This window comes from Girardinichthys multiradiatus, chromosome 13, assembly GCF_021462225.1.
Source record: "Girardinichthys multiradiatus isolate DD_20200921_A chromosome 13, DD_fGirMul_XY1, whole genome shotgun sequence".
In the NCBI taxonomy this organism is placed as follows: Eukaryota; Metazoa; Chordata; class Actinopteri; order Cyprinodontiformes; family Goodeidae; genus Girardinichthys; species Girardinichthys multiradiatus.
Genome location: NC_061806.1, coordinates 41,465,749 through 41,493,688, shown reverse-complemented (window position 1 = coordinate 41,493,688; position 27,940 = coordinate 41,465,749). Strand labels below are relative to the sequence as shown.

The window sequence follows — 27,940 nt, the reverse complement described above, 5'->3', positions numbered from 1 at the left end:
AGACCATACGACGATCTGAAGAAGAACAGTTTTCCAGTGGGTGAAGATCCTGATCTGAGCAGTGGAGGGTTTTGAGACTTACATCCACTTTGCTCTGCACTGAACCATCAAAAATGGAAGATTATTATCTGTTCCAGCCTTTTCAGTGAACTCACTGCTGTTATCGTCCAATTAGTAAGGATGGCATGGAGTACTTTTTACCTGCATGTTATCCATACATCTGAAAGCAGCTGCAGATGCCTCCTAGGTGATCAAAGACCAGGAAAGAGAAAACAGGCTAATATAAGTTGGAGTAAATAAAATGTGGAAGAGTGTGTGCAGAGGAAGAGATTTTAGCAGGACAGAAAGTCTGCAGAGCTGAAGCTGCATGTTTGGGAACAGCAGTGGAGTAGGAGGAGAAGAGTGAGGTAGCAACTCATGTTCTCTGAGACTGTTCAGCTCCATCTGCCAAATAATGAACATGCTCACTATCTCCTGCTCTCCTGAAATTTATTCTAACCCTGCTCAATATATCGCCAATTTATCGTCATGGCAATATCAGGGTGTGCAATATTCATATCAGCAAGGACTGTTTGGAATTAAATAACTGATGCTCACACCGGACACTGATGACATTACGCAGAAGGCCAAAGGTCACAGAGTAATCGAAGCACAGGAGGATGAGAGGACAGAAGAAAATAGGCAGATATTGCAGCTGATATCATCATATTTTCTAATATTATTCATCAAAGTTAATCCACATGTCCCCTTTGGGGAACGAGCCAATCACATCAGCAGACCTTCGTGATCTGAAGGTGAACAGCTGATATATTTCTAAACACCAGATGTCACATTTTAAATCGTCCCTGAGCTAAAAACACTTTGAATTATCTCTGAAAGCATGCTGAGTATGAGGCCTGGAGGAGGATTCACACAAAAATGTGCTTCATATGCCGAAGTTTACGTCTTCAGAACTGCTTATTGTGCAGAATATTGTACCTTTTTCCATTTCTGCAGTTTTATACAGAAGCAAAAGCATAAGAAGCTGACATTGGATGGTTGATTAGTTGGTCTAGCAGCCCCTCGTGAAATTGAACACTAAATATAGTTAATTACATTACTTCATGAATAAACCAGGGGGGCAGTCATGCTTTCATATGGGGCCAAGTTGGGTTGGAGAACAAATAAAATCCTAAAATAAAAACTGCTGCTTGTTTTTACTCAGTTTATCTGAGATTCATATTTGTTTGAGGATCTAAAAATGTCACAAAAAAGGAAAAACTGAAGAAATCTATAAGGGGATAAATTCCTTTTCACACCACTCTAAGGTGTGAATTTTAAAGTTTAAAACTGTGTGCAGCCTATTTAATGTATATGATGCACAATATCAGACATTTGGCTGCTAAAATGAAAGTCTCCTCTGGTGCAAAACGCTTCAATGAGCTAAAAATCTTCTAATAAAATGATCATGTTTCACCAGGTTGAAAAATATACACAGCTCAAAAAAATAAAGGGACCACTTAAACAACACAATATAACTCCAAGTTAGTCAAACTTCTGTGAAATCAAACTGTCCACTTAGGAAGCAACACTGATTGACAATTAATTTCACATCTTGTTGTTCAAATGAAAAAGACAACAGGAGGAAATCTTTGGTGATTATCAAGACACTCAATAAAGGAGTGGTTCTGCAGGTGGGGACCAGAGACCACTTCTCAGTACCGATGCTTTCTGGCTGATGTTTTGGTCTCTTTTGAATGTTGGTGGTGCTTTCACACTCGTGGTAGCATGAGACGGACTCTACAACCCACACAAGTGGCTCAGGTAGTGCAGCTCATCCAGGATGGCACATCAATGCAAGCTGTGGCAAGAAGGTTTGCTGTGTCTGTCAGCGTAGTGTCCAGAACCTGGAGGTGCTACCAGGAGACAGGCCAGTACACCAGAAGACGTGGAGGAGGCCGTAGGAGGGCAACAACCCAGCAGCAGGACCACTACCTCCGTCTTTGTGCAAGGAGGAACAGAAGGAGCACTGCCGGAGCCCTGCAAAATGATCTCCAGCAGGCCACAAATGTGCATGTGTCTGCACAAACGGTTAGAAACCGACTCCATGAGGATGGTATGAGGGCCCGACGTCCACAAATGGAGGTTGTGCTCACAGCCCAACACCGTGCAGGACGCTTGGCATTAGCCAGAGAACACCAGGATTGGCAAATTCACCACTGGTGCCCTGTGGTCTTCACAGATGAAAGCAGGTTCCCACTGAGCACATGTGACAGACGTGATAGAGTCTGGAGACACCGTGGAGAGAGATCTGCTGCCTGCAACATCCTTCAGCATGACTGGTTTGGCAGTGGGTCAGTAATGGTATGGGGTGGCATTTCTTTCTCCATGAGCTCACCAGAGGTAGCCTGACTGACATTAGGTACCGAGATGAGATCCTCAGACCCCTTGTGAGACCATATGCTGGTGCGGTTGGTCCTGGGTTCCTCCTAATGCAGGACAATGCTAGACCTCATGTGGCTGGAGTGTGTCAGCAGTTCCTGCAAGATGAAGACATTGAAGCTATGGACTGGCCCGCCCGTTCCCCAGACCTGAATCTGATTGAGCACTTCTGGGACATCATGTCTCCATCCATCCACCAACGTCACGTTGCACCACAGACTGTCCAGGAGTTGGTGGATGCTTTAGTCCAGGTGTGGGAGGAGATCCCTCAGGAGACCATCCACCGTCTCATCAGGAGCATCTCCAGGTGTTGTAGGGAGGTCATAAAGACACGTGGAGGTCACACACAATACTGAGCCTCATTTTGACTTGTTTTAAGGACATTACATCAAAGTTGGATCAGCCTCTAGTGTGTTTTTATACTTTAATTTTGTGTATGACTCCAAATCCAGGCCTCCATTGGTTAATAAATTTGATTTCCATTCATGATTTTTGTGTGATTTTGTTGTCAGAACATTTAACTTTGTACAGAACAAAGTATTCAATGAGAATATTTCATTCATTCAGATCTAGGATGTGTTATTTGAGGATTCCCTTTATTTTTTTGAGCAGTGTATATTTGATAACACTTTAACAAGATATGAGCTTTTTTAATTTTTATTCATGATTAGAACTAAAACATGGGAATAACTTGCATAAACAGCTCGGCTTACATTAAAGAGTCACAGAGTAGCTTTATTATTGTGGGATGAAAGTCCCATTTTAACTCTTATTCATCTTCAAATAGGAGTAAAGCAGATAATATTTTCAGTCTTTCTTGCACTGTGTTTATGTGACTAAGAAGAGCAGCAGAAAGAGATCTGGGCCAGTATCCGGGCTTTGCTGCAACGTGTTCAGAGAAGCTGGGAAGCTCGGTGAGTTTCGCCTCTGCTGTCTCTAAAAACAGACCCAGAACGTTCCCAGCGAGTTTCTCTTCAGAGATAATGATCTGCTTCTTCATCTTCAGGTGTTTGATCATCATGAAGCCACATCACAGAGCCGACATCTGATAAAAGCATCTGATAAATGTAGGTAGTTCAGCTCTTAAACCTTAGGTTAATCTAAATTTTAAAAAAAAGTGGAAAACAAGGTGACAGGTCAACAGGTCACCATAATGTGTTGCTAGATGTTGCTTTGAGGTGCATTGCTGTTAAAAACAGACATTTGAGCATTTCTTGTTTATTGTTATTTTTGACTTTTATTCCTCATCAGTTTTTCAGCCCACGTAAAGACCCACTGTGATTGTGGCTCATAATTAAACTTAGATTTCTCAGATGCATCAAGTTTCATTAAACTAAAAGAGGAGGAAATGGGGGATTTCATCCCATCGGTTCAGAAGAAATACTGCATCAGATTTTCTGTGTTTTAGTGACTAAATATGATGATAATATGATGTGTGTCAGCTTCAGCTCTTCTTGGAAGGCTTTACTCAAGGTTTAGGAGTGTGTCTAATTCATCCTACACGTCTTCAGCTGGGTGGACGTCAGGATGATGTCTTTTTGGACCCTGCTTTGTTCACTGGTGGGCTGTTATGTTGAGAGAGGAAGGTGACATCCCCACACTGTTCCCAGAACGTTGGAACCACGAAACTGATTAAAATGTCTTGGTATGCTGGAGCATTAACAGTTCCTTTCATTGGAGCTGGGTGATGAGTCCAACCTTTACACCACGATAATATATTTCAGTAAATATGTTGTCAATAGAGTCCAGTCCAACCTGTCCAGGGTGAACCCAGCCTCGCACCCTCAGACTGCTGGAGATAGACACCAGCTTCCCCACGACCCACTATGGAAGAAACGGTAGAAAATGACTGACTGATTATTTTCAATATATGATATTCCTGTCTGTTAAAATATATATACTGAATAATATATTCTTCAGTTTATCACAATAATACGTTACAAATTGCTGCTTTTCTTATGGCAAAATATTTGATTATATCTTGTTAATGGTTAAAGGCCTGTACTACTAATGGGCTTTAACTAGTCTGAGGACCCCAAAGCATGTTACACCGCATTCAGTCATCCGCCCATTCACACACTGACGGTGGTGAGCTACACTGTAGCCACAGCTGCCCTGGAGTGAGCCAAACAATCGCTGCCAAATAGATTGCTTCCATGTACTAATTTAAATAGGAATATATATTCCCATTTAAATTAGTACATGGAGGCAATCAATGTAACCAATTATGAAAAAATAATACATAATAAATACACAGAGGTCAAATCCTGGAATTAAGTTTTATTCCTGGTCTGAATGCTTTATGTTGCTCTGCATGAAATAACCTCTGCCTTGTCTAAAGGGTCCAGTTTGGCCCTCTGAAGCACAGAGGTACCATTAATGGATGATTTAAGAAGGAAAAATGCACCTGAATATTCTTCCTTCCTCTTATAGTGGGTTGGGATTCTGAGAAAGCTCATCTTTATCTCACATCTTATGGCACTCATGACCACGTTGACAAAGAGTTTAGCTATTCTACTTCCTTGTGTTCTTATTGCTCTTAAACACAGGTGATAAAATCAGCTGCAGGTGTTAAAGTCACAGTGAAGCTTTCGTTTTCACTGTTGTGGACTCTGGCAACAAAGAGGGGTTGAAGATATTAAAGTGCCCCAATCAACACAGTGATTGAGAAATTGTCTGATCACAATTTAATGTGTTTATTTGTTAGTTTATTTTACATCTTAGTGACCAAATAAGCAGCCACAGTTCTAAGCTGATGTTCAGTAACAGATGTAAAAATGTCTTGGTTCAAGATCAGAGTAGCAAAAGGAGACTCCATCCATCCATCCATCCATTCATGTTTTAATCCATCTTCCATATATTCATATTTGCTTTGAAAGGTTAAAATACCAAGAAATGACAACAATTTTTCCCTGACCTTAGATTATCCTGTGTTTGTAGTTTGGGTTTATTTTTCCAGGAACAGCTTCAAATATCCACAATCTGCTGGGTGTTTCTGGCATGTTGAAACATGTCTTACTTTACTTGGGTATTCTTGTGCAGTATCTATACCTAGAAGGATAGTTACAGGACGGGTTCTCATCAATCAGTAAGATTTAATGCGATGTACACGACCGGTCAAAGGTTTGGACAGCCTTCTCTTCCAGTGGTTTGTCTGTATTTTATTTTTTCAGGACTGTTGGAAAACCATTTCAGGCGACCACTTCATAAAGCTCATGAATGCCGAGAGGGAGCGAAGCACGAATCAAAGCAAAGTGGGGCTATTTTGAAGTATAAAATACAAAATATTATTATGTTTGCTACATGATTCTATCTACTGTTGCTTCCATGTTTTAATGTCTCCACTATGTTTCTACAATGTAGGAAGTAATAAAACTAAGGAGAAGCCTTTGGATGACAAAGTCCAAACATGACTGATAGTATAAATCTTCTGCATGCATTCCTGTTTAATGTTGTTGAAGTTCATAATTTGACCACTAGATGGCGGTGGACATAGGACAGTTTAAAATCTAACATCAACTTGCTCTAAAACTAAACGGAAATGATAAATGAAGATTTAAAAAGTGAAGATCAGCAGAGCTTCATGAACAGATCTTTAGCATATTTTCCGTTCTGTTGTGAGATTTGTTTTTCTGACCTGGACTCAGCTCAGCCTGTCGGCTGCTCCCAGGCTGGTTGCCTTATTCAATTCAAATTCAAAGATTATCAATGTTTTGCTGTGCGTCACAACCATGAATCCCCCTCCTCACACTCCCCACATAGAGGCAGACATCGTAATCACACGAATCGTCTGACGTTTACGGGGTCAGCATTATTCTGTGTGTGAAAGAGAGAGAGGCCTTTAGATGACTCTCTGTAATCAGATTTGTGAACGTTAAGTCAATCACAGAGGCTTGGTCTGTTGTTTGTTGGGTCGCGGAGGAGAAACCAGAAAACCTCTGCACTGCTGAGTGAGTGTGTTGGTCTACTTAACTCAGTTGTGCTCTGATTTTATTTTCTGTTATAACACAAACCTGAACAGTTTCTTCTTTTTAATCAGTAAAAACGTCTCAGGTACACATTACTCACATTCATGCAACTGAAAATCCATAATACTATCAAATGTAAAACTGGAAACAGTATGATCAGTATTTATGTTTGTGCAGAGTGGTTCTGAGCGGTTAGTATGTTTCCTGCGGTAGACAGAGTTAAAATGATAAGTTCCTGACATTCCTCCTTTACTCTAACTTTCTTTTTAACTTTAACTTTGGAGATCCAATGAAAGACAAAGTTGAGCAGAGTTGCTGCTGTGGGCCTCTGTTCCAGAATAGAAACATTTACACAGTCTGTAATTGAAGTGAGAACATAATTAGCATGTGTGTTTTGTGTTAAAATAATTATTACTTTTCACTTGTAAGTGTTCATTCACAACTCTGTGTGTGCACATTGTATAGTGCTTTGTCTGTTGTGGTGTGTAACGTGTTTATGCACATTAAATCTTATTTGTATGCAAGTGAATTTTTGTGGATGTGTAATGCAGCCTTTTGTGTGCATTGTGTCCATTTTGAAATACTTTATGAGTCTGTGTGTGTGTTTCGTACACTCATAAGTGAATACATAGGGAGGTGTGTACTTGGAGGGTGTGTTTTGTATGTAGAGTTGTAAATTGTATTTTTGTTCATGGGGTTTGTATATTTTTAGAAGTGAAGCTTGGTATTTCTATATGTTAGATAGCAATTAGATGTTTCTGTATGGAAGACTGACACTGCCGAAATAAAAGAAATACCAAAATATATAAATAGCTCAAAAGGTTGAGTTTATTGAAATATAACTATGAGAATAACACCAACTGTTGGCTGATTAGGGTTCAAAGGTAAAGTGGTGCCAAGAACTGAAAATGGTTATTTTTCTGTTGCTGATATAAATATGTTGTTAATTCAATGAATGGTGCCTATTTGTATTCTCTCAAACATAAATATACCTTCATAAAATCCAAGGATCTTTATGTAGTAAAAAACTAAGCCACACTGCATCACTGATTGATTATTGGCCATAATTCTGATGTCACAGCGCTCCTGGCTAGCTTAACTTGCAGTTTTTAGCCGCTTCTATTACTACATTGGGTGCTTCTCTACTACCACACACCTAAAAACAACATCTTTTATTTGTACAATGAAGCAGGAACATATACAAAAGTTTAAAAAGTAGGCTGAAATATTTTATCAATTATGTTTCATATCTTGTGGGATACAGTTCCTATCCCAAACAATTAAACATCCATAACATTGACTGGATCTCCGTAAGTTGAAAATGGAGAAGCCTAAAATTAAACATCTATTTTAAAAGAATATAATATATATATATATATATATATAAATGTGCACTGCTGATGTAACTGTACTTTTGAGCCTTACTTATATAGAATTATGACATTGTCAGTCCTCCATATTTCTGAATCTAAATATATATATTTTTAAATTTACATTTTAGTAAAATGAACTTATACATCTTCACAGGTCTGCCTGTGTGTGTTTTGGAAGTTTGTTACATCTTATACGTGTTTGGTTAAGAGTGAATATTTATTTTTAATATACTTTGTTGGCAGATGAATATATGCTTAAAGTGCCTGTAACACGCTTTTCCCACAAATGCAGAAATTGACAGAAAACATCTGATTATTGAAGGAATTGGGCAGTAATTGACATGATATAAGGATTAAAGATGTGAAAAAATACAATTGTTACACAAAAAAAGCATATTTCAATGTTAAATTTTGCAAGTTAAAAATCGTCCTGAAATGACGTCAAAGGGGAAGCCTTTGGTCATTCATTTTGTGAGCGTCAATGATAAACTGTTCAGGTAGAATCCACGTTGTGTTAAAAACAGCATCAATATAGTAAAACAGTGCATTGTTGGTGGTGGCAGCAACACTACGACAGCAGCCGTCTGCACTACTTTCCTGAAGTGAAGAGGATCAGAGCTGCCTGGATCAGAGCTGGAAAACTGAGGAACAGATGGGCTGGTCCCACCAAGCACAGCCAGGTGTGATTGCAAGACTTCTCACCAAACTACTTCAAACAAGAAACCTCTGAATTCACCTGAGAAATGATGTCAGAGGTCAGGAAATCTGACAGATGAAGGAGGATGTTGAAGCAGATACTGTAGCCACGCTGTTCAGAGCATCTGATGGGAAAAGATTTCCAAAGAAAAGGTTGTTGCTGCTGTTGCTAAATGGATTGAGGCTCCGTGGGTAAACAGTTGCTAATATGTACACATGTATATATGAATATCTAGTCCGTCTTATTTTGATAATTTGGATGTTGTGCTGGTTCTGTTTCCTGGTGGTCCGGTATGATTCATGCAGATTGTCTCCAGCCGTGCTTCGGCATCCAGCAACAATAGACTCTGGTGGAATCAGATGGCTGTCTGCACGCCGCAGCGTTGGCGCTCTGATCTGATGACAGCTGACTTTCTCCTCACTCTGCTGTGTCTTTCTGATAGTGACTGAAATATATCTAAAGAAACATCAGATTATGCTGCTGCTGTTGTAGCAGCAGTCAGTTTACTGCCGGGGTTCCCCTTCTACGTTATAAAGGAGCACAAAAAAGTAGTCTGGAAATACCATTTTAGTCAAATTTATGCTCAGCAACTGTTCATTTCAGCAGAATGGATTTACTTTTGAAATATTTTATAAAGGTTTCCTTTCTATAAATGTAATTAGATTTATCATGAAAATTTGATGTCACAGGCACTTTAAGGCACTTTAATAGTTATATTTTGTGAAGCAACTCTTTGTTTTCTGGTAATTACAGTCCTCCTTATTCCTGAGTACAGAGAAATCTCTGAGAATTGTAGCAGTCTATATTGACATATTTGTTTTTACGTTTGAAACTATGTACCAGTGATTGAGACTCTGTGAACATCATACTTGGTTTAAACGTGCCAAATGTGCATTTATTATGGTTATATTTGACCCCAATAACCTGTTTATACTATGCTGTGTGTTTTCTACCTAGCTGGCAAATTCACAGTCGCTGTTGTGATTGCTTGTAGTGAGCGTTGCCATGGCGACGGCAGTATCAGCGCCAAGTGAAGTGGAAGAAGAGCTTGTGATGCTCAGCATGGAGGAGAGGGAGACCAGTTTTAACAGGAAGACATGATTGGGTGGAGTGGAGGATGATGTCATGTGTTTATCTGGAGCTTTCAACACGTCTCATCTTGCAGAATCTTTTCCATCTAACGTCCAGGGATGCACTCAGAACACCGTGTGTTTAAATGCAATAAGAGCAGGCGGATAATCAGTTCGGAAAAAACCTCAAACTGAAAGCGAGGAGGAGCCAGGCAGAGAAGCAGCGAGGGAGGAGAAGTGTGTGTCATACTGAGCATGCTCTTTGTCTTTAACTTCCTGCCCTCTTTCTCCCTGACAGAGAGGAGCGTTCAGAGAGGCCGGCATTCAGCAACAGGAGAGGAAGAGGATCAGTCACTCTGGTCTCAGCCGAGGAGAATAAGCCGGTCCAAACCAGAGGAGTTACAGCAATCAAACTGTGGATATTTAGCTTTTTATTAATCTCTGTGTTTTTGTAGAAGAGTGACCGACTGAAACTGACTTTGTTTTTGTGAAACAGTGTTTTACTTCATCATCTGCCTCAGAGAAGAAAATACTTTTTTCTCCTCTCTTTTTTCTTTGTGAAACTTTAGACGGACAAGTCTGAGAGAAACTGGAAGCTGAAGGGGATTTTATTTCCTGCTCACTTGCGTCACCTCTTTCGATTTCTGTTTGTGTTATCTCTCTTTGGCCTTTCCTGATAATGTTTGGTTTCTCATGAAAGCAAGAGGAGGAGGTTTCTTAAGAGTCTGAGCCAAGAGTTTAGGAAAAAAAAATCCTTCCTTCAGTTTTACCAGGAAACATACCACGCTGTGTCTCTTTCTAGGTATTTTAAGGAGTGGTAACAAAGGAAAATGGGCTCAGAAAAGGGCTCCGAGTCACCTCACTCATCGGTTAGTGCTATTCCCAACCCTAAGTGCCGAGCAGCCGGGAAACGCCAGGGCCGTATCTCCTTCCACAGCCTCTTCCACAGCAAGCGGGGCTCTCGGAGTGGAAGGGCCCCCAAAGGAGGAGGGGCCACTCATCATCAAGCACAGCAGCAGGTGCTGCCTTCAGCCTTGAGTTCAACACCCACCGCAGCCTCTGCCACGACCACCACAGCGGCCACAAACAGTAAGGACACAGCCTCCAACACCCCCTCTGATCCGCTCTCCTTCAGCCAGCCGTCCCTTGGTGGAGCCGCCGCCTCAGGGGAACCCAACCTCCTGGAGTGCCCGCTGTGCCTGGTGCGTCAGCCCGCCGAGCAGCTGCCTGAGCTGCTGGGCTGCAGCCACCGCTCCTGCCTTTGCTGCCTGCGCCAGTACCTCCGGATCGAAATCACCGAGAGCCGGGTCCAGCTCAGCTGCCCCGAGTGTGCCGAGAGGCTGGTCCCGCGGCAGGTGGCCGACATCCTGGACGACGCCGCCCTGCTGGAGAAGTATGAGGAGTTCCTGCTGAGGAGGTGCCTCGCCTCTGACCCGGACTGCCGATGGTGCCCGGCGCCTGATTGCGGGTAGGTAACAGTCCATTACGCCATATTTAGCAATCCGCTTCCTTCAGCACAATTCACCCACGCTTTGTGTTTGTTTGTATTCTGACCATGTGTTCTGACCCACAAATGAGCCAAACCTGAAGCTATTTAGGCAAGTAGGAAGGAGAAAAGGAGACAAATCTAGAAATCAGAAGGAATCAGCAAAACGAGAGTCAAATGATAACTTAAATTTAGAGATTGTGAAGACAAAAGTCAAAAGAACAAAACAAATCAAACAATAGTCAGTAACAGTCAGAAACAAATATTAAAGCAGCTACTGTAGAAATAAAATATTAAAATTTTCAAGTAAGATTTTTAGTTGGGGTTCATTTGAGCCACCTTAGAGGTTAACTTCTTGTTTCCTCTGTGATGTAATCAGACTTACAGTGAAGCTTACGTAAATAAAATGTCACTTTGACTCTTATCTTTCATTTCTTTAAAGGAAGTCAGTTGGTGCAATGACTGAAAACCAGGAAGTTTTTGTTAGAAACAGATATTAAACTGCCATCCCCGGCTGCTGCTGAAGCAAACCCTGAAGCATTTATTTGTGACAGATCTTTACAAGTCTGAACAGGAGCTGCAGCTCGATCAGATAAAAACGAGTGAAAATCTGAGAGGCAGTAAGTGGGTTAGAGAGCTGCGAGCTGCTTCTGTGGTCGGAGAGAGTCAGAGGCTGAGCAGCTCAGTTTCTGGAACAAATGAGAGGCGTTTGTTTGATCATAAAAAGCAGGAGTGATTCATTGTCTTTGTGTTTCAGGCTGTGATATTCTTCTGCTTTGGTTTTGGCTAAAAAGCACAGGTAGAGTAACAGGGGAAAGCCACGGAATCTATGTGGGAGCTGGAAAAATCTCATTTCATGTCTGCTTTCTGAGGATGTGATCATGAAACGTTGTTTTATTTGACACCAGCTGAAGAGGGGGACCAGCTTTAAGAAAAAGTTATCGTGATTATGAAAAACTCTAAACCTTTATTGTTTGGGATGCTTCACAACTGAACTCAAACGTCCTAAAGTAGATCAAATCTTTCATAGTTTTTGCTCAGGCCTTGGATTTGTGTGTTGGTTTGTATCCAGCATTTAGTCAGTCTCATTTATTAGTGCTCATTTGTTTCTTATATTATTATTTTTCATCACTATAATCCCATAGTTTCCATTTTTCCACAAAACTTAAAGGTTCAACTTGAGGGATACAGCGACACCTGGTGGTAGAAATTTAATGGAGGCGACAGAAAACGTCCAAAGCCACTCTTTGGTTTGTTTTTGTGCAACTGTGCTGCATTGCAACCCACCATTTAAAGCATCACATCTGCTCATAGATCACTTTAGATTTTACACATTAGAACAACCAAGTTTTCTTAAGGATTAAATGTTTTGACTTTATTCAGGCTGCTGGCCTTAAAACAGCTGTGAGGGAGGTCACCAGCAGGTAGTAAAACACCAAAGAGCACCTCTGTGGACCACTGTCACTTTGGGTTTTCTACATGTACAAAACCCTGGGAAACCTTCCCAAAGCTCTTTGTGAGAAAGAAACCAAAGTTTATATTCCAACTTAACATCTGAACTGCTCCTGAAACGGTGCTGCCAAGCAGAGTGTGTCTCTGTGCTTGAACACATTTAAATGAGCTGTTCTGTCTGCATTTACGACAGATTTCAAAGCCAGGGTTATATTTACATTTATTAAGTGAAAATAACAGGATGTGTTCACAGTCAAGACAGTTTATGTGTATCTGTTTTATTCTGTGCAGTACATATTTAGACTAAAACCTATTTTTACAGTCTGATAATTTTTTTATTCAAAGTTGTAATCTAGGATTGAATATGGTAAAGTAATAAATTGTTTATTTTTTATCTTTTATAATATAGATTTACACATAATATATAAAATTTCAAACAATTTAGACATTTGTATTGTTTAATAAATTCCCCTCTCAGTGTTGTTTTGCATATCAGTATTAATATGTTTTAACTAATATAACGTTGTAGTTTAATGACTTTTGCTCCTGTGATGGTGTGGATCCATTTAAAGGCAGCAATGCAAAAGCCTTAAAGCACAGTAATTTGGGATCATGTTGTGTTTCTATCACATTTTTTGGTTGGCTACCCCTCCCATGACATTGGGAAACCCCGTCCACCATGAAAACATGAAGCTCAATTAGGAAATCCAGTCAATCCTCGGCTACACCTGCTTATCCTAACAGGGTTGCTCGGGGCTGCTTATCTCCAGCTGTCATTGGACAAGAGAGGCAGGGTAGACCCTGGACAGGTGTCATGACAGGAGAAACAACCACACACACACAAACACACTTGTTTTGCTATATGTAGTGAGGACCATGTGTTGACTTCCATTGATTTTCAGTCATTTTCAACCCTTTCTATGCCCTAACCCTGACAATAACCCTAAACCTAACCATTACCAGTGCATGCCTAACCCTAACCTTAACCTAAACTCAATTCATACCTCAGTCCTAAACCTAACCGTTAGCAAAATAGGTCGTGAGGACCAGCAAAATGACCTCACTTTGGTACAAACGGTCCTCAATTTGATGGTGAAATTGGGAAAATGGTTCTCACTGTGATGCCAAGACAGGAACACACACACTTTGGACTGTGGGATGAAGCCAGAGTACATGAACAGGGAGAACATACAAACTCCATGCAGAATATACCCTGACCCAGGATTCAAACCCACAACTTCGTGATGCAAGGCAACAGTGCTACCAACCGTGCCAAAGTGCAGCCCTCAGTTAGGAAATTGAGCCCGACATCAAACAATATTTAGGAACTTATGACTTATTTGACAACGGGGGGAGAAAACCCAGTTTTGTTTGGAGCTCCACAGTTGGGCCATACTTTACAATAGAAATATCATTTAAAGTTGAAACAAGTCACAGAACGTTGGACTTTATATGATCGAGTTGGCATTTTTAGACACATAAAAATTCACACAAATGACCACCAGATGTGGATGGATAATGGATAATAACTGGTTTTTAATAATCTCATATTTTACACATTAACAGTTAGTTTCGTCTCCCCCCTACTTCCCAGAAAAGGCGGGAATCGTCATAGTGACCGGTGGCGCCCTTTAAAATCTTTTAAGCTACTTTTAAATATAAAATGCCTGCAGGCATTAACTTTGTCCTCTTTGTTCTTTCAAAGATTTTCCTGGTTTATTTCTCCACCGCCCCCTCTGGAAGCGGTGGAGTAATGACAACAAGGGCAGGAACATTATTTTTGATGCCACTGATCTATAAAAATGATCATGTGGCACAAATAAAGACACTTCTGTTTTCCCTTTATATACAGTATATATATGTTTACTCCCATGATATTTTTTTTTTATTGTATAAACATTTGTAGCGCTCTGGTTCGAATGATTATGACTCACTGTGGTTTTTCAGGTGATTTTACATATCGGTCATATCTGTTTTTATTCAGTATATGTGGCTGATTAACAGGTCTGGTTTCATATTGAAATACCCTCAGCCCACATCCAAATGTCCCCTCCATATCTGATTAATGATCCACCCACAGTCAGACCCATCCAGTCACCTGGCCTCTCTTTCTGTTTTCTGGGCCTCCTTGTGTGGATAGTGTGAGTCACCCATGAGTGCAGATGGAAATGAACAAGAACGGGCATTTTCTAAACACGTCTCAACCCTTCCCTGCTCACAGTATGTTTTGGGTTTCTTTCCTTCTCCTGGTGTTTTTGAAGATGTGCTAATCTAGTCGGCTTGACTGACTCTGAATCTGTGTGCCTTAACCTGCTGGTGGAGAACATCTGAGAACAGAGCAGCTATAAACAGTTTGTGAGTACAGATAACCCCGACTCTAAATATGTTGTTGCCGTTTCCTGTCAGAAACAAAATAAAACTCATGTGTGGAACATCAGGATCCTAGAAAGTGCAGATGAGGCTGCTGACCTAAATATGTAAGGAGACCATCTTCTGTCTGACGTCAGCAGTGACTCAGCCCCTCTTCAGCTCAGACAGGTTGACAAAGTCCAAATTGTTATTCAAAACAAACATCCGGAGCTGCGGAGATGAGAGACCGGCTGGCGGTTTTCACTGGAGAGGAGGGAAGGGTTTGACCTTCTTCTGGAGTGTATTTAGAAGGTTTAAAGCTAAAGTACTCGTTTATGACCTAGTTGTTTGGGTGGTTATCAGAGCCTGTTAATATGGAAACGAGCAGAAAGTGGATCAGTTATAAATCACGCTGATAAAATAAACGTTATTTAAGATGTATTTTAAGGTATTTTAAGATGGTTTCATCATAGAGTCACTGTTAAATCATTTCGATGTAAACAGCTGTAGAAATCAGTCAAAGTTGTTTAGAATCATTTTCTAACAGAAAGAAAATGAGCAACGTTCTTCCATACACTGCAACAGAAGACCTAACATGTTTTTCTTGCAGTTTTACATTAAATTAGATTAAAACCTTTCCTGGTTTAGGTCAGTTAGGAGAAAAACTAAATGCCTTTTTTAAACTTTCTTCAAAATCATACGTTTACATACCTTCAGGATTTGATAAAATTGGATCATCCAGTTGGGTTTCTTTCTACGGGTTTTTTACAATAGTTTCCTGGAATTTCGGCCCATTCCTCCCAACAGAACTGGTGGAACTGGGTCGGGTTTTATATCCTTGCTCCACCACAAACGTTTTCAGCTCTGCACAGAAATGTTCTTGTGGAATGAGATGTTATCTTTTTCTGCTTATTTGCCACGTTTAAAGTTTTTTCGGTTTTAATTTGGGAAGCCTGGACAAACACAAAATGCCGTTTTCAAATAATTATTTTATTTATTAGGGGAAGTAAATCTACCCAAAGCAATTTGGTCCCATGTGGATTGCTCCACTTTTTAGATATTAAATTACTTGTAATAAACCACATTTTTTGAAAGCTGAGTTCAACCTGAGTAGATTGTTGCTGGCAGACCTAGAGAAACAAGAAATTATTTAACCAACACCTATCTGACAACATGAAGTAGGCTAAAAGATCTAGAAAGGGACCGTGTCACGCCCTGATCTGAACAACTGATGGCACTGATGGGAAGCAAATCATTGACATCTATCAGTCTGAAAAGCATCTCCCAAATAATATGAAAGGTGTTGGTCCAGTTACATCTGGCGTAAAACTAACACAGCGTTTCAGAGAAAGAACATCATACCCACAATCAAGTATGGTGGTGGAAGTATGATGGTCTGGGCTTACTGTTGATGATAACTTCCTGTAAATGATGGACCCATGAATTGTGGTTTCTACCAGAAAATCCTGAAACAGAAGGTCCAACCATCAGTTCATGGTTGGGTCATGCAGTGCGACAAAGATCTGAAACATAAGAGCAGTCTACCTCTGAATAATTTTATAAATGAACAAATGATGATTTTGGAGTGGTCTAGTCAAAGAAACAGAGAGACAGAACATGGGAAACACGTATTCACGGTACTGTATGTGTTATTTGCTTGGTTTCTCCTCTTCTCGGTCCTCTGTGAAGATTGGAGTAGAAACATGCCTAATTTAGGAAATAAATTAGTTTGAAACCAGTTCTGCTCCAGTGTTCCCAGTATTTAGTTCTGTCAGAATTTCCATGAGTTACTTCCAGACAACCCGATGTGTTCTGCAGGTTAGTTCATGTCAGATTTAAATTTAGATGCTCTGTTGACGTCATGACTCTTGTGTTTGTGATGATGTGAAATATGTTCCTGACCCATTTTCATTTTGAAGCACGTATGAATTTGCTCATTTAATGGCTAAAACTCACCTTCAGAAGGAACATGTTTGGACAAGGAATCGATCACAGGAACACGCTGTGTCCGTGTTGTTTGTTGTAATTAACCTTTGACCTGCTCTACTCGGTCGAACCAATCAGAATCCGTCCCCTGATCCAAGCATCCAGTCATAACAAAGGCTGGTCTGTCTGCTGTGGGCTCTGGCTGTCAGTTGCTATGGCAACTATCAATGTGTTGCAGAGGGAGTGTTGCCGGGGTAACGGGGCTTAATTACACTGATCAATACGTACGAGCTGGACCTGCATGACTGCATCCTGGTGGTGGATTCTGAGCATTTGCAGCCGACAGGCGGGATGAGCAATTCAGCGGTGCTGGCTTGGACCTGCTGGTGGTTGGTGTGTATCTGTGTGTGTTGTAGCATCGTGCTCACAGCCTCAGCAAGGCTCCCAGGTGGCTTCCAGAGTAGATGCATGCAGACGTTTCCTCTCAACACGCAGCACGTCAGCACTCATGAATCTCCTCCTGCTCTCTGTTAGCTTGTCTTTTACATCTCAGCTCCTCTTCCATCCTGGAACAAATGTGGCCGAGGAGCAAGTTTTCATTTGAAAATAAAGTGACATCTTTTCAAAATAAATCATCCAGGGGCTTACACATTCTGCACTGATGTTGGAGTCGCTCTTAAAGAGGAATCAGGGAGCAGAAACAGAAACAACCTCCTATCACAGCTACGCTGCACATTAAAGGTGTCAAAAAGAGCTCAGACAGTGGATCTCACGCCCCTGTTACATCGCAAATAGGCCAAGATAAGTTATTTCTACACATAGGCTGAAAGTATCTCATAGTACAAAGGTATCAATCAGGAGAAGAGAACCAAAAGCCACACATTATTATTTATACACCATGACACAGTGAAGACAGTCATTAGTTATGGTAGAAAATATGGGACAACAATGACAGTTTTAAAACTGACGTTTCTCCAGGATCGATTAAAAACACCCTGAAACTGGTCAGTGAGACGCTCAGAAGCGTGAGAGCAACACTAAAGGAGATTTCCGAAAACAACTGGTTCTGTGTTAAACATGTGACAGCAAGCAGTAGGACTACGTGGCAGAAGCCTTTTCGTCCAAAGGAAATACCCACTCCTGGCTAAAATCTCCCACAACCTGCTGGGAGAAGGTCCTTATGGTCTGACGACATCCAACTGGAACGTTTGAGCTACAATTCCCAAAGGTTTGTCCTGAGTATTACTACAAGAAAATCTCCCGTAGAGTAAAACATGGTGATGGCAGCATCATGATGTGGGGTGCCTTCTCTCTTCTCTGAACAGTTTGAAACCTTCAGGTATTTACTAGCGACCTGAAGAAGAGGAAGGAGTTATTTCTTTGCATCACAATGAGTTCCCAGCAGTAACAACCAACCAAACACCAACATTAGAGCATGTTTAAAGGTTTGGACCGGCTCAGATAGAATCCAGAACTAAATCAGTTGGGTCACATGAAAAGGGCTGTGGACAAGAGATGTCCCACACAATCTGAGACGTTTTGAGACCTTTGACAAGGTAGAGTGGGAAACATGAAACAGTAAAGACGAGCCTGCTGATGGACTCCAACCAAAGGAGTCCTCATTTCATTCCTGGATGTAGGAATGAAATGAGCGAATCAGTGAGGTATTAGGTTGCAGACTGTTTGTTTTCAGCTGAATTAAACTTTAAAGGTGCAGAGTTTGAAAGTTATTATATTGATCTGATTGTTTTTTGGTTCCACTGTAACTGCTATTGTTCTTGCCTACAGTTAAAAGTTAAGAAATGTTCTCCTTGATAAATCCTTCACCTGATTCTCCTCTAATCTGTCAGAAGATCTAAAGTAGTGATGTTGCAGGGAAAACATGTTTCTCCATGTTCTTCTTTAATGGAGAGCTAGTGAACTAATGGAAAGTCTGGGACATTTCTGGCAGAGGTGCAGCTTGCTTGGGTCCAGCAGGAATGAATGACTCCTTACAGGAATGTTGCTTCTTGTCTCATCTTGTCTGGAAAGCGGGAGGAATCACTGATCAACTTTAAGCATTTTGGACAAGAATCAGTCTGGAAACGTGTTTTTTGTTAGTGAGTTGAAAGTTTAATCACATTTTTGAATCCTTCTAGTCTGGTCTCATGAATCACCAAATCCTCCCGTTGGCATTGATGGTGCATCTGGTGTGGTTCACCTTTGACCCGTTCTGATGGTGCCGCGGGTCTACTGCGCTGTTGTGAACGGAGAACATAGAATCAAAATGCTAAAAGTGAAGTCAAAGAACATGAAATTCGTCCAAAAAGACGTTGGTTGTGTGCAGCGCTTTGAGGCTCAGTGACCCACATCTAATTGACTCATTGTCTTCATTTCAAAGCCAAAATGTCATTTGCACCTTATCTTAGAGAAGACCTACTGGACCGTCTGAAACACCAGATCCAGGTGTCATCTCTGTCTGTTTTCCTTCCTTCAGTCTTTTAAAGTGGTTTTCAGAAATAGTTCTCCAGCCTTTCTGAAGATTTGACCTGACCATTTACAGAGAAATGTTTGTTTGGTTGCTCAACTCTGACCTAAGAATCATTCAAATGGTTCTTTTTATTTGGACTTGGAAGGCTGATGTTCCAGGTTGGAAATAAAACGACCTGACTGGACAGAATGTGGTGAAGCTTGCAAACATAAACTATTTTAGCCTATCTGATTAAACAAGTGGGAAACACAGTGCTGTACAACATCTGTGTGAACATGACCCTTGAGTGTTTGAACATATAAAATAGAGAGAAATGTTACTACAAGAAGTTAGCATCACAACAATTTTCCAAATTTCAGTGAGAGGAGACAACATTATTCCTAATGTTATTCCCATGCCCGAGCTTCAACTTTTGACAAACTGGAGACAGTGAAGGCTCTTGAACTCTGGGGACGAACCCTTGGTGCCTGCACCTAACAGACAAATTAACAAAGAAGTCATTTTGTTTCGGTTCTTTAGGCTCTTTGTTACCAGCAGCCTATGAAAAACACAGTTTATCACATTTCTTCAGACAAATCATCTGGTTTCACACAGAAAACAGGATCTAAGCTCCAAAAAGGTTTTTCCCACAGATATATTACCTTGAAACATAGAATGAGGTAGAAGATCAGATGAAGAAAAAGCCTCCAAGGTCAGTTCTTCTCTGGAATGTTCTGCTGCTCCTTAAAGAAACGACTTTTAGAATCTGTTGCTCAACCGAAAATCCTTTTTTAGGCCAAACTTTTACTTTTTGTAACACCACTTTCTTAAGTTGTGTTTTATTTGGACGAGTGAAGAAAACCAGCCAGAAAATCTTCAGAAAGTGAAAAGGAGAACCAGTAACCAAGTCTGGACTTTTGTAAATGGTTGAGAAACAGCCAAGAAACTTTAGTGAAACCTTTATTTGGAGGAACTTAGCTGCCTTCTGATGAAGCAAACATCCAGCAGTCTGTATGACAGATGATGCAGACCTGAAACCTGCTCACCTGACATCCTCAGAACCAGGACCAGGACCAGGACCACAAACGTTCTGAATTCAAAGAAACACTTAGGTGTTTTTAATGTTAAGTTTATTGCTGTTTATCATGTACACAGCCCATATTGGTCCCATAGATGATAAAAATTGAATTTTATGGCCATTAATAATAACATTTTAGCATTTGTGAAACTCACAATACAAACACTTTGTTTCAAAGGAGACATTTCAAAATAATTATTTTTCAATTAAAACAAAATAAATACAAATATAAAATTATAATGTCTTTTAAGCACAATATTGATCTTTTAATCATAAAGCAGCTTGTAGGCAACATGACGTTGATGTTGGCGTGGTTTTCTTTGGGTAATGGTGTTAAACCCTTCATCCTCATCATCATCATCTATTGACTTTCTGTTTGTTAACCTGTTTGATTTTTCTTCCCATTTTCACCACTGATTGCTGCCTCTCTGGTGTGGTCCTTCTAAAAGACCTGCAGTCTGAAGTTCTGCAGTCTGAAGGTGCAAAGTGGGTGTGAGGACCCTCCTCATCAGTGCTTCTGCAGATTATTGCTGTAAAATTGGCTTGATGGAGCTCATGATGTGAGAGCCATCCGTTTGGGCTGCTGAGGCGTCTCTGTGATGCTGTAACCCTTGACTGTTTTCCCATCAGTGCGTTCTAGACTGGAAAATGTTTGTTTCTGACTCATTAATTTGTGCCTCCTCCATGTTTTGCTCTCAGGTTTGCAGTCATTGCCTCAGGCTGCGCCAGCTGTCCCAGGCTGGTGTGTCGGAGAGAGGGCTGCGGCGCAGAGTTTTGCTACCACTGCAAACAGGCATGGCACCCCAACCAGACCTGCGACTCGGCCCGCCAACAGAGGGCACAATCCCTGCACACCCACAGTGGCCACTCACCCAGCTACACGCAGGAGCAGGGGCCAGGTGAGTTCCCAAGAGCCCAAACACAGGCCTGAAAACTCAGACCTCTCAGTGACTGGATCGAAACGAAACTGGGTCTGTTGCTGATGTGGCAGTTAAACGTTGACACTAACACAGACTGCACACACATGAACATAAACACCAGCAGCATTTCCTGTTCGAAACACTCATTTTCACACCTTTCTGAAACTTTGTAACATGTCCATCTGCTCAGTCTGTCAGCATCAAAACACTGCAGACATCTGCAGCAGAAGCTGCACTCCGTTCCCACCGCTGGCGGAAGTGCAAAGTGTTTAAATCAGTCATCTGTTACTATTTATATTCCAGTTTCTCAATAGTTTCAAGACTGCAGCATCCTGCATCCTGTCAGACTTCTTAAATGTCATGGTGCTGCATTTTCCTCGCAAATTTATTCCATTTTTACTTTTTTATTTCTTAAATATTAACATCAAACACCTGAGAAAATACAAAAAGCAGTTTTCTGATGATTTTATTAATTAAGTTGTGATCTAAACCAACCTGATTCTGTGGTAAAATATAATTGCTTGTTAAACCATGAATTAACTCTGATTAAACTGAGTTTTGCTTTAGTTTCACCCAGGCCTGATTTTAACTTAGTTTGGTAACGTATGGAATCTTATTAGAGCCTGTCAGACAACATGAAGTAGGCTAAAAGGTCTTAAAAAGCAACACATGGTTCCCTGATTTAGAGAAATTCAAAAACAGACGAGAAACAAAAGGTGTTAACATCTATCATCTATCGGGTTATAGAGGCATTTCACAGGTTTTGAGACTCCAGAGAACCGCAGTGAGAACCATCATCCACATATGGAGAAAACATGGAACAGTGGAGAACCTTTCAAAGTTACTCCTAGAGCTCATCAGAAACTCATCCAGGAGGTCTCACATCAACACAGAACAACATCTAAAGCTCCTCGGGCCTCACTGCTTCAGTTAAGGTCAGAGGTCATGATTCAGCAATAAGAAAGAGAGACTGGGCAGAAAATGGGTTCCATGGGACAGATCCAAGGCCAGAACCACTGCTGACCCAAAAGAACACAAAGGTCCAACTCACATTTACGAAAAACATGCTGATGATTCCTGAAGACTTTTGTAAAAAATTACGAGGACCGAGGAGAAAAAAGTGAAAGGTTTTGAAAGGTGTTTGTCCCGTTACGTCTGCCGTTAAACACGTTTCAGGAAAAAGAACATTCCTACAGTCAAACAAGGTGGTGGTAGTGTGATGGTCTGGGCTGGTTTGCTGCTTCAGGACCTGAAGGATTTGCTCTCTATCAGAAAATCCTGAAGGGGAATGTCCTGCTATCATTTTCTGAATGCTCACAACGGCTGCCACAGAAGAAACCACATAAAACCACAGAAGAAGAGATAAACAATGGCAGACTGCAGAGGAGACTTACTTGTGCTGCTGACTCTGCAGGATGTGTTTTCAAAAAACATGGTGCCTACTAGTGGTGTGGCAGGGGAATTACACCGTTTTTTCATTTCTACTGGTGCCATGTGCACCGAGATTGTGATTAAAACGCTGTAATGTAGACGTGTTAACAGAAACGGGAAATAAATCCTGTTTTCAGTGGATTGTTGTCGTGTAAACAGGACCTAAACAGAACATTCATGCTAGGCAACCCTCCAATGTGGCCGAGTTTAAACAATTCTGCAAAGCAGAGTGGCACAAAATTCCTCCCCAGTGATAAAATATGGTCATTACCAGTTATCAACTAATCAGTTCAAATGTGTTTAACCTGAAACAGGGATGTGACAAAAAAAGCAAAAACTAAAGAAATCTGAAAGAGGCTGAAATATTTTTTCACAACCCTGAGTAGTGTCCTAAAACACAGATGAACTTCCTTTTTTACTTTTTAAACGTGAAAAACTATTTTTGGACGGGATCTGAGAAGACATGAAGACTCTAAATTGACCGGCCATACATCGTATTTTGAATATCCTATAATAAAGACATCAAGAACGTTTGTTTGCAGAATTAACAGAAAATGTGTTGCTCGTCCTAGCCAGACATCTTTAACCAGTTATGCAACCCCAGCAATCCTATAGAAAGGTAAAAAAGAAGCAGAAATTAACACTGCTGTATGAAAAAGATAAAAATATGACTGGAAAATATTACAGAAGCAGGAGATCCAGTCCAGCAATGCCTCAGTTATTGTTGAGGTGTTGCATCTGGATGCAATCAGAGTCGTGGAGCTGGTAAAACCCTGCATGAATCTTCTGCATTCAAACATGAATGCCTTTAATCCTGTTTTAATTAAAAATCCATCCAGTAAATCCAACTAGCTGCCCATCTTTCACTTCTAATCTTCGTCTCTGGGCCGAATTTTCAGGAGAACTGATAGCGTTCCAAAAGGCTCGCACCGCTCCACTCCCTGCAAATTCATCTCTGAAAGTTGTCTTTGCCTCTTCAGACCTCAGTGTTCCTGTTGGCTGAAGTCTTCGTGTTTATGGCTGATGTTTAGAGGAGCTGATGTTTGCTGATTGTTGATCGCTCTTAAAGCTTTACAGCTTCATAAATTACTAAAAGCAGCAGCTTATATTAGGCCGGACATCAGAGCTCAAACTTTGTCTCTTTTGAGATCACTGATCTTTTTTGAAGCGGAAATGTTGATCAAATGTTTGGACGTCTCCTGAACTCGTCTCATTTTGTGTCTCCAGCTGATGACATCAAGCCCTGCCCTCGCTGCGGCGCCTACATCATCAAGATGAATGACGGGAGCTGCAATCACATGACCTGCGCCGTCTGTGGCTGCGAGTTCTGCTGGCTCTGCATGAAGGAGATCTCTGACCTGCACTATCTCAGGTAGCTACAGCATGCATGCAGCAGCCCTGCACCACTTCCTGCAGACAGATAAATCTGCTCCCTCATCTGTCATTCTTCATCACTTCATCTTCTTCCTCTGGGTTTCCCTCCATCAGTCCATCTGGCTGTACCTTCTGGGGGAAGAAGCCTTGGAGCAGGAAGAAGAAGATCTTGTGGCAGCTGGGAACGCTGATCGGAGCTCCGGTCGGGATCACTCTGATTGCGGGCATCGCCGTTCCCGCCATGGTCATCGGCATCCCGGTTTACATCGGCCGAAAGGTGAGACGCCGGCAGAAAGCAGAGAATCATTACTGACAACACATCAAGGCTTTGAAATAGAAAGTTTACTGGAATAAAAGTCATTTATGGCCAAGTTTATTTCTACAGCTCGTTAAACCAAACTGACTTCGGAGCTGTTCACAATATGGAGGCAAAATAATATCAAAGCAAAGAGAGAAGTTAAAATAATTCTTAAAATTGATTCTGCCATAAGCTCCAAACATTTTTTATTTTTATATTTTTTATTATTTAAAATAAAAATTTGATTAATGTTTGTTTGTATTTAATTGGAAAAGCAAGTAGAGAAGTTGAAATTATGAAATATTTAAAAGAGAAAGCAACCTGTCTTTTATTTTATTGTTTTAATTTACTTTTAAAGGAAACTTAACTAATACTTTTATTATTTTTATTCATCAGTCAGTCAGTCATTTTCTACCGCTTATTCCATAGTGGGTCGTGGGGAAGCTGGTGCCTATCTCCAGCAGTCTATGGGCGAGAGGCGGGGTTCACCCTGGACAGGTCGCCAGTCCATCGCAGGGCAACACACAAACAACCATGAACACACTCATTCATACACCTAAGGGCAATTTAGTGATCAATTAACCTAACAGGCATGTCTTTGGACTGTGGGAGGAAGCTGGAGTACCCGGTGAGAACCCACGCATGCACAGGGAGAACATGCAAACTCCATGCAGAAAGACCCCCGGTTGGGAATCGAAGTCAGGACCTTCTTGCTGCAAGGCAACAGTGCTACCAACTGCGCCACCATTATTATTTTTATTATTTTGTTTTATTTCTTTTTTGCTATATTTCAATATATTTGTACTTACTATACTTATTTATTATTTATGCATTACTTTTTTCATGTTATTTTAATTTCTTTATAAAGCAATTTTTAAAATTTTTATAATAAAGCAGACACACGTTTTTTAGTAAGTTGATTTTTAATTTCTAAATTGTTGAAAGCAGATGAGGGAGAATCTAAACAATTTGCCAAATAATTTAATCAGCTCTAAGTAATTTAATAATTTATCTACTTAATCGGTTTTCAAGCTTTTTGGCCAAAAATATCGAAATAAAGTTAACAGCTGGATCAAATTTTCATATAATCAGGTGAAGATCTTTAAAGCATTAAACATAAAAGTATTTGTGAGGATTCAGTTGAGCGTTTTTGGAACCTGATCTTGACGCCTTTATTTTACATGCAGTAAATTGAGGAAAGCAAATGAAAATATTAACGTGGAGGGAAGGTGACCAGAGTTGTTAGAGAAAATGATTACACACCTTGTGAAACATCAGCTGTGCGTTCAGGGCCTTCAATTGCACGCTGTCATCTGATAAGTGTGCAAACATCTTTTTCACACGTTGATACACAAACATTTCCCTGCATCTTTCCTGCACATACGCCTCTCATTCATTAAAGTTCATGGTCAGTTTGCCTGGACTGCTGCCTCCAGGCTGCACAGAAACAGAAAACCACAGAGATGCCATCAGCTTGTAACAATCTTCCTCAGTAATTATCTGGAACTTGCAGCATTGCTCAATGATGCTGTAGTTTCAGTTCGATCTCAGTGATGAAGGTTTTTTTGAAATGACCAAATTCAAATAGTCAGTTCCTCTGAATTTCCACTTAAACCCAGCTGCAGACCAACATCAGCATGAGCAAAACTGACTGTTTCTAAATAGATAAAAGTACAGCTTAGCCCACAGATGCTGAATTTAGTGCCTCATTTGATCTTCTATTTCTGCTAGAAGATAGTCTGGGTTTGTGTTTATGAATGCATTTAGATGCAATAATTTGCAGTCAGAGACTAAACAGCTTTTACTGGACGACAGGAAGCTTGTATGTTGAAATGAGAGCAAAGGCCATCTTTGTGGTGCATTTAGCACTCTTCATCGTCACCTTGTGGTGGAACTGCCTGCCACAGTGTAGATAGTCATTTCTCCAGACTGGGTGTTTCATTGATGGAGTACATGAATAACTGGAAGAGATGATCTCATGTTTGGAGCTCAGTTGGTGATGTTTCCATCTCAGGTGAATATTTTTCATCTGTTTTAATCATTTAAACAGAACTCAGTGATTTTCCCTGGTCTATATTTGGTTCTCCACTTTGTTTCTTATACATGAGCTCAGATTTAGCAAATAAAAAGAAGTTCAAGAAGTTCCTGTTCAGTCTGGGAAGCTGTACATGGAGAAGTTCTGATGAAACAGGACATCTTGTTCTTCTTCTCTTCTGCAGATCCACGCCCACTACGAGCTCAAGAAGGCGTCTCGTCACAGAAGGAATTTGGCCATCACAGGCGGCGTGGCCCTGTCGGTCATCACCGCCCCCGTCATCGCCGCCGTCAGCGTCGGTAAGAAACACCGTTAGTCTGATGCTGCACCTGAAAACCAAGACGAAGAGGAAGCAGATCTCATGACTGATCAGTAAAGTAATGAAAGCAAAACATCTGTGGTTTTCTGCTGCTAAAACTGTGGACTGCTTCCAGGCATCGGCGTTCCCATCATGTTGGCCTACGTGTACGGCGTTGTTCCCATCTCGCTCTGCAGAGGAGGGGGCTGCGGTGTCAGCCGGGGGAAAGGCCGCGGCGTACGAATTGACTTTGATGAAGATGATGGACCAATCACAGGTGAGCCTTACTGAAACAATAAAGTCTTCTACAGCCAAAGGATTTATCTTCTGGATCTGATCTGGTTTATTCTGATTCTGCAGTGGCAGACGCGTGGCGCGCCCTGAAGTCTCCAAGTCTCGGAGAGAGCAGCCTGGACGGAGTGGTCAGCGGACTGAGCACCACTTCCCCCAGCGAGGGGCTCTCTGTAGCCCCTGGGAATCTGGGAGACACTCCGCACTTTAACACACTCGCCAGTGGCGTCTTGGGGACTCGAACCAGCAAGTACAGCAGGTCAGGATTCAGGTATTTATTTAGATTTGTATTCATTCTAACTAGTTTACAGACAGTGAAACCAAAGGATGTGATTTCCTGCCTGAGATGTTTTTGCTGCGGCAGGTTGGAAGTTCAACCAGGGGAGCTCGTAAAGGAATCAGCCCAGAGAGAGACGGGAAGCTTGGGAGCAGGAAGTGACTGCGCCAGCACCCGAGGAATGGCCGGATCCATCATTTCCTCTTATACCTTACCTGACAGGTGAGACAAAGCAGTGACTGGCTGAACAGCATCATTTCTCTGCCAGTCTGCATCCTGCCAGTGTTTCAAACCTACCTTCTCCCTCAGCAGATAACATCAAGGATGGTCCTTCACACAACAGGAACATGAAGTGTGATTGTGCAGCTCAGTACTGCAGATCATGAGTCTGTTACAAGAGTCAAGGTTTACAACATCTGTTTAATGAGATGCCAGAGAAAATGACAGAGTTCACTCCAGCTATTGCTAAGTAGAACATCTTACTGTGCACTGCTAGTCAGCAGGCAGAAAAAAGGCTCCCATATTTTCCCCATGCTTACAAGAAAGACAAACTGACCTGTCAGGAAATATTTCCATGTTCGGTGTGGAAACACAGCTGCACCACCCATCACTCCTATTTAGGCAGCAGTGTTTTAAAACCGCAGTTGGCGAGCTACGACCTGGACGGCAAGCCAGCCTGGTTGGAACAACTGGTACCAAAGAGGAGTAACCAGCCCGTTGATAGCAACAGGTCCGAAAGCCAGTCTC

At 41.2% G+C, this 27,940-nt stretch overlaps 1 protein-coding gene across 5 annotated transcripts in view; it reads left to right on the top strand.

The window, feature by feature from the left end:
- Nucleotides 1–27,940, top strand: part of rnf19b (ring finger protein 19B) — a 50,074-nt gene that overhangs the window by 18,159 nt on the left and 3,975 nt on the right. Inside the window, exons 2-11 of one of the 5 annotated variants that reach the window (XM_047383947.1) lie at nt 3,263–3,335; nt 3,428–3,488; nt 9,828–10,997; nt 20,969–21,168; nt 23,848–23,992; nt 24,109–24,271; nt 26,512–26,626; nt 26,762–26,902; nt 26,986–27,187; nt 27,281–27,415. In XM_047383947.1, coding sequence (XP_047239903.1) covers nt 10,360–10,997; nt 20,969–21,168; nt 23,848–23,992; nt 24,109–24,271; nt 26,512–26,626; nt 26,762–26,902; nt 26,986–27,187; nt 27,281–27,415 — 1,739 coding nt within the window. In that variant the 5' untranslated portion in view covers nt 3,263–3,335; nt 3,428–3,488; nt 9,828–10,359. Of the gene's footprint in view, nt 1–3,262; nt 3,336–3,427; nt 3,489–8,474; nt 10,998–20,968; nt 21,169–23,847; nt 23,993–24,108; nt 24,272–26,511; nt 26,627–26,761; nt 26,903–26,985; nt 27,188–27,280; nt 27,416–27,940 lie in introns of those variants that run through there. The other 4 variants (XM_047383949.1, XM_047383948.1, XM_047383945.1 and 1 more) reach the window with 4 other exon arrangements.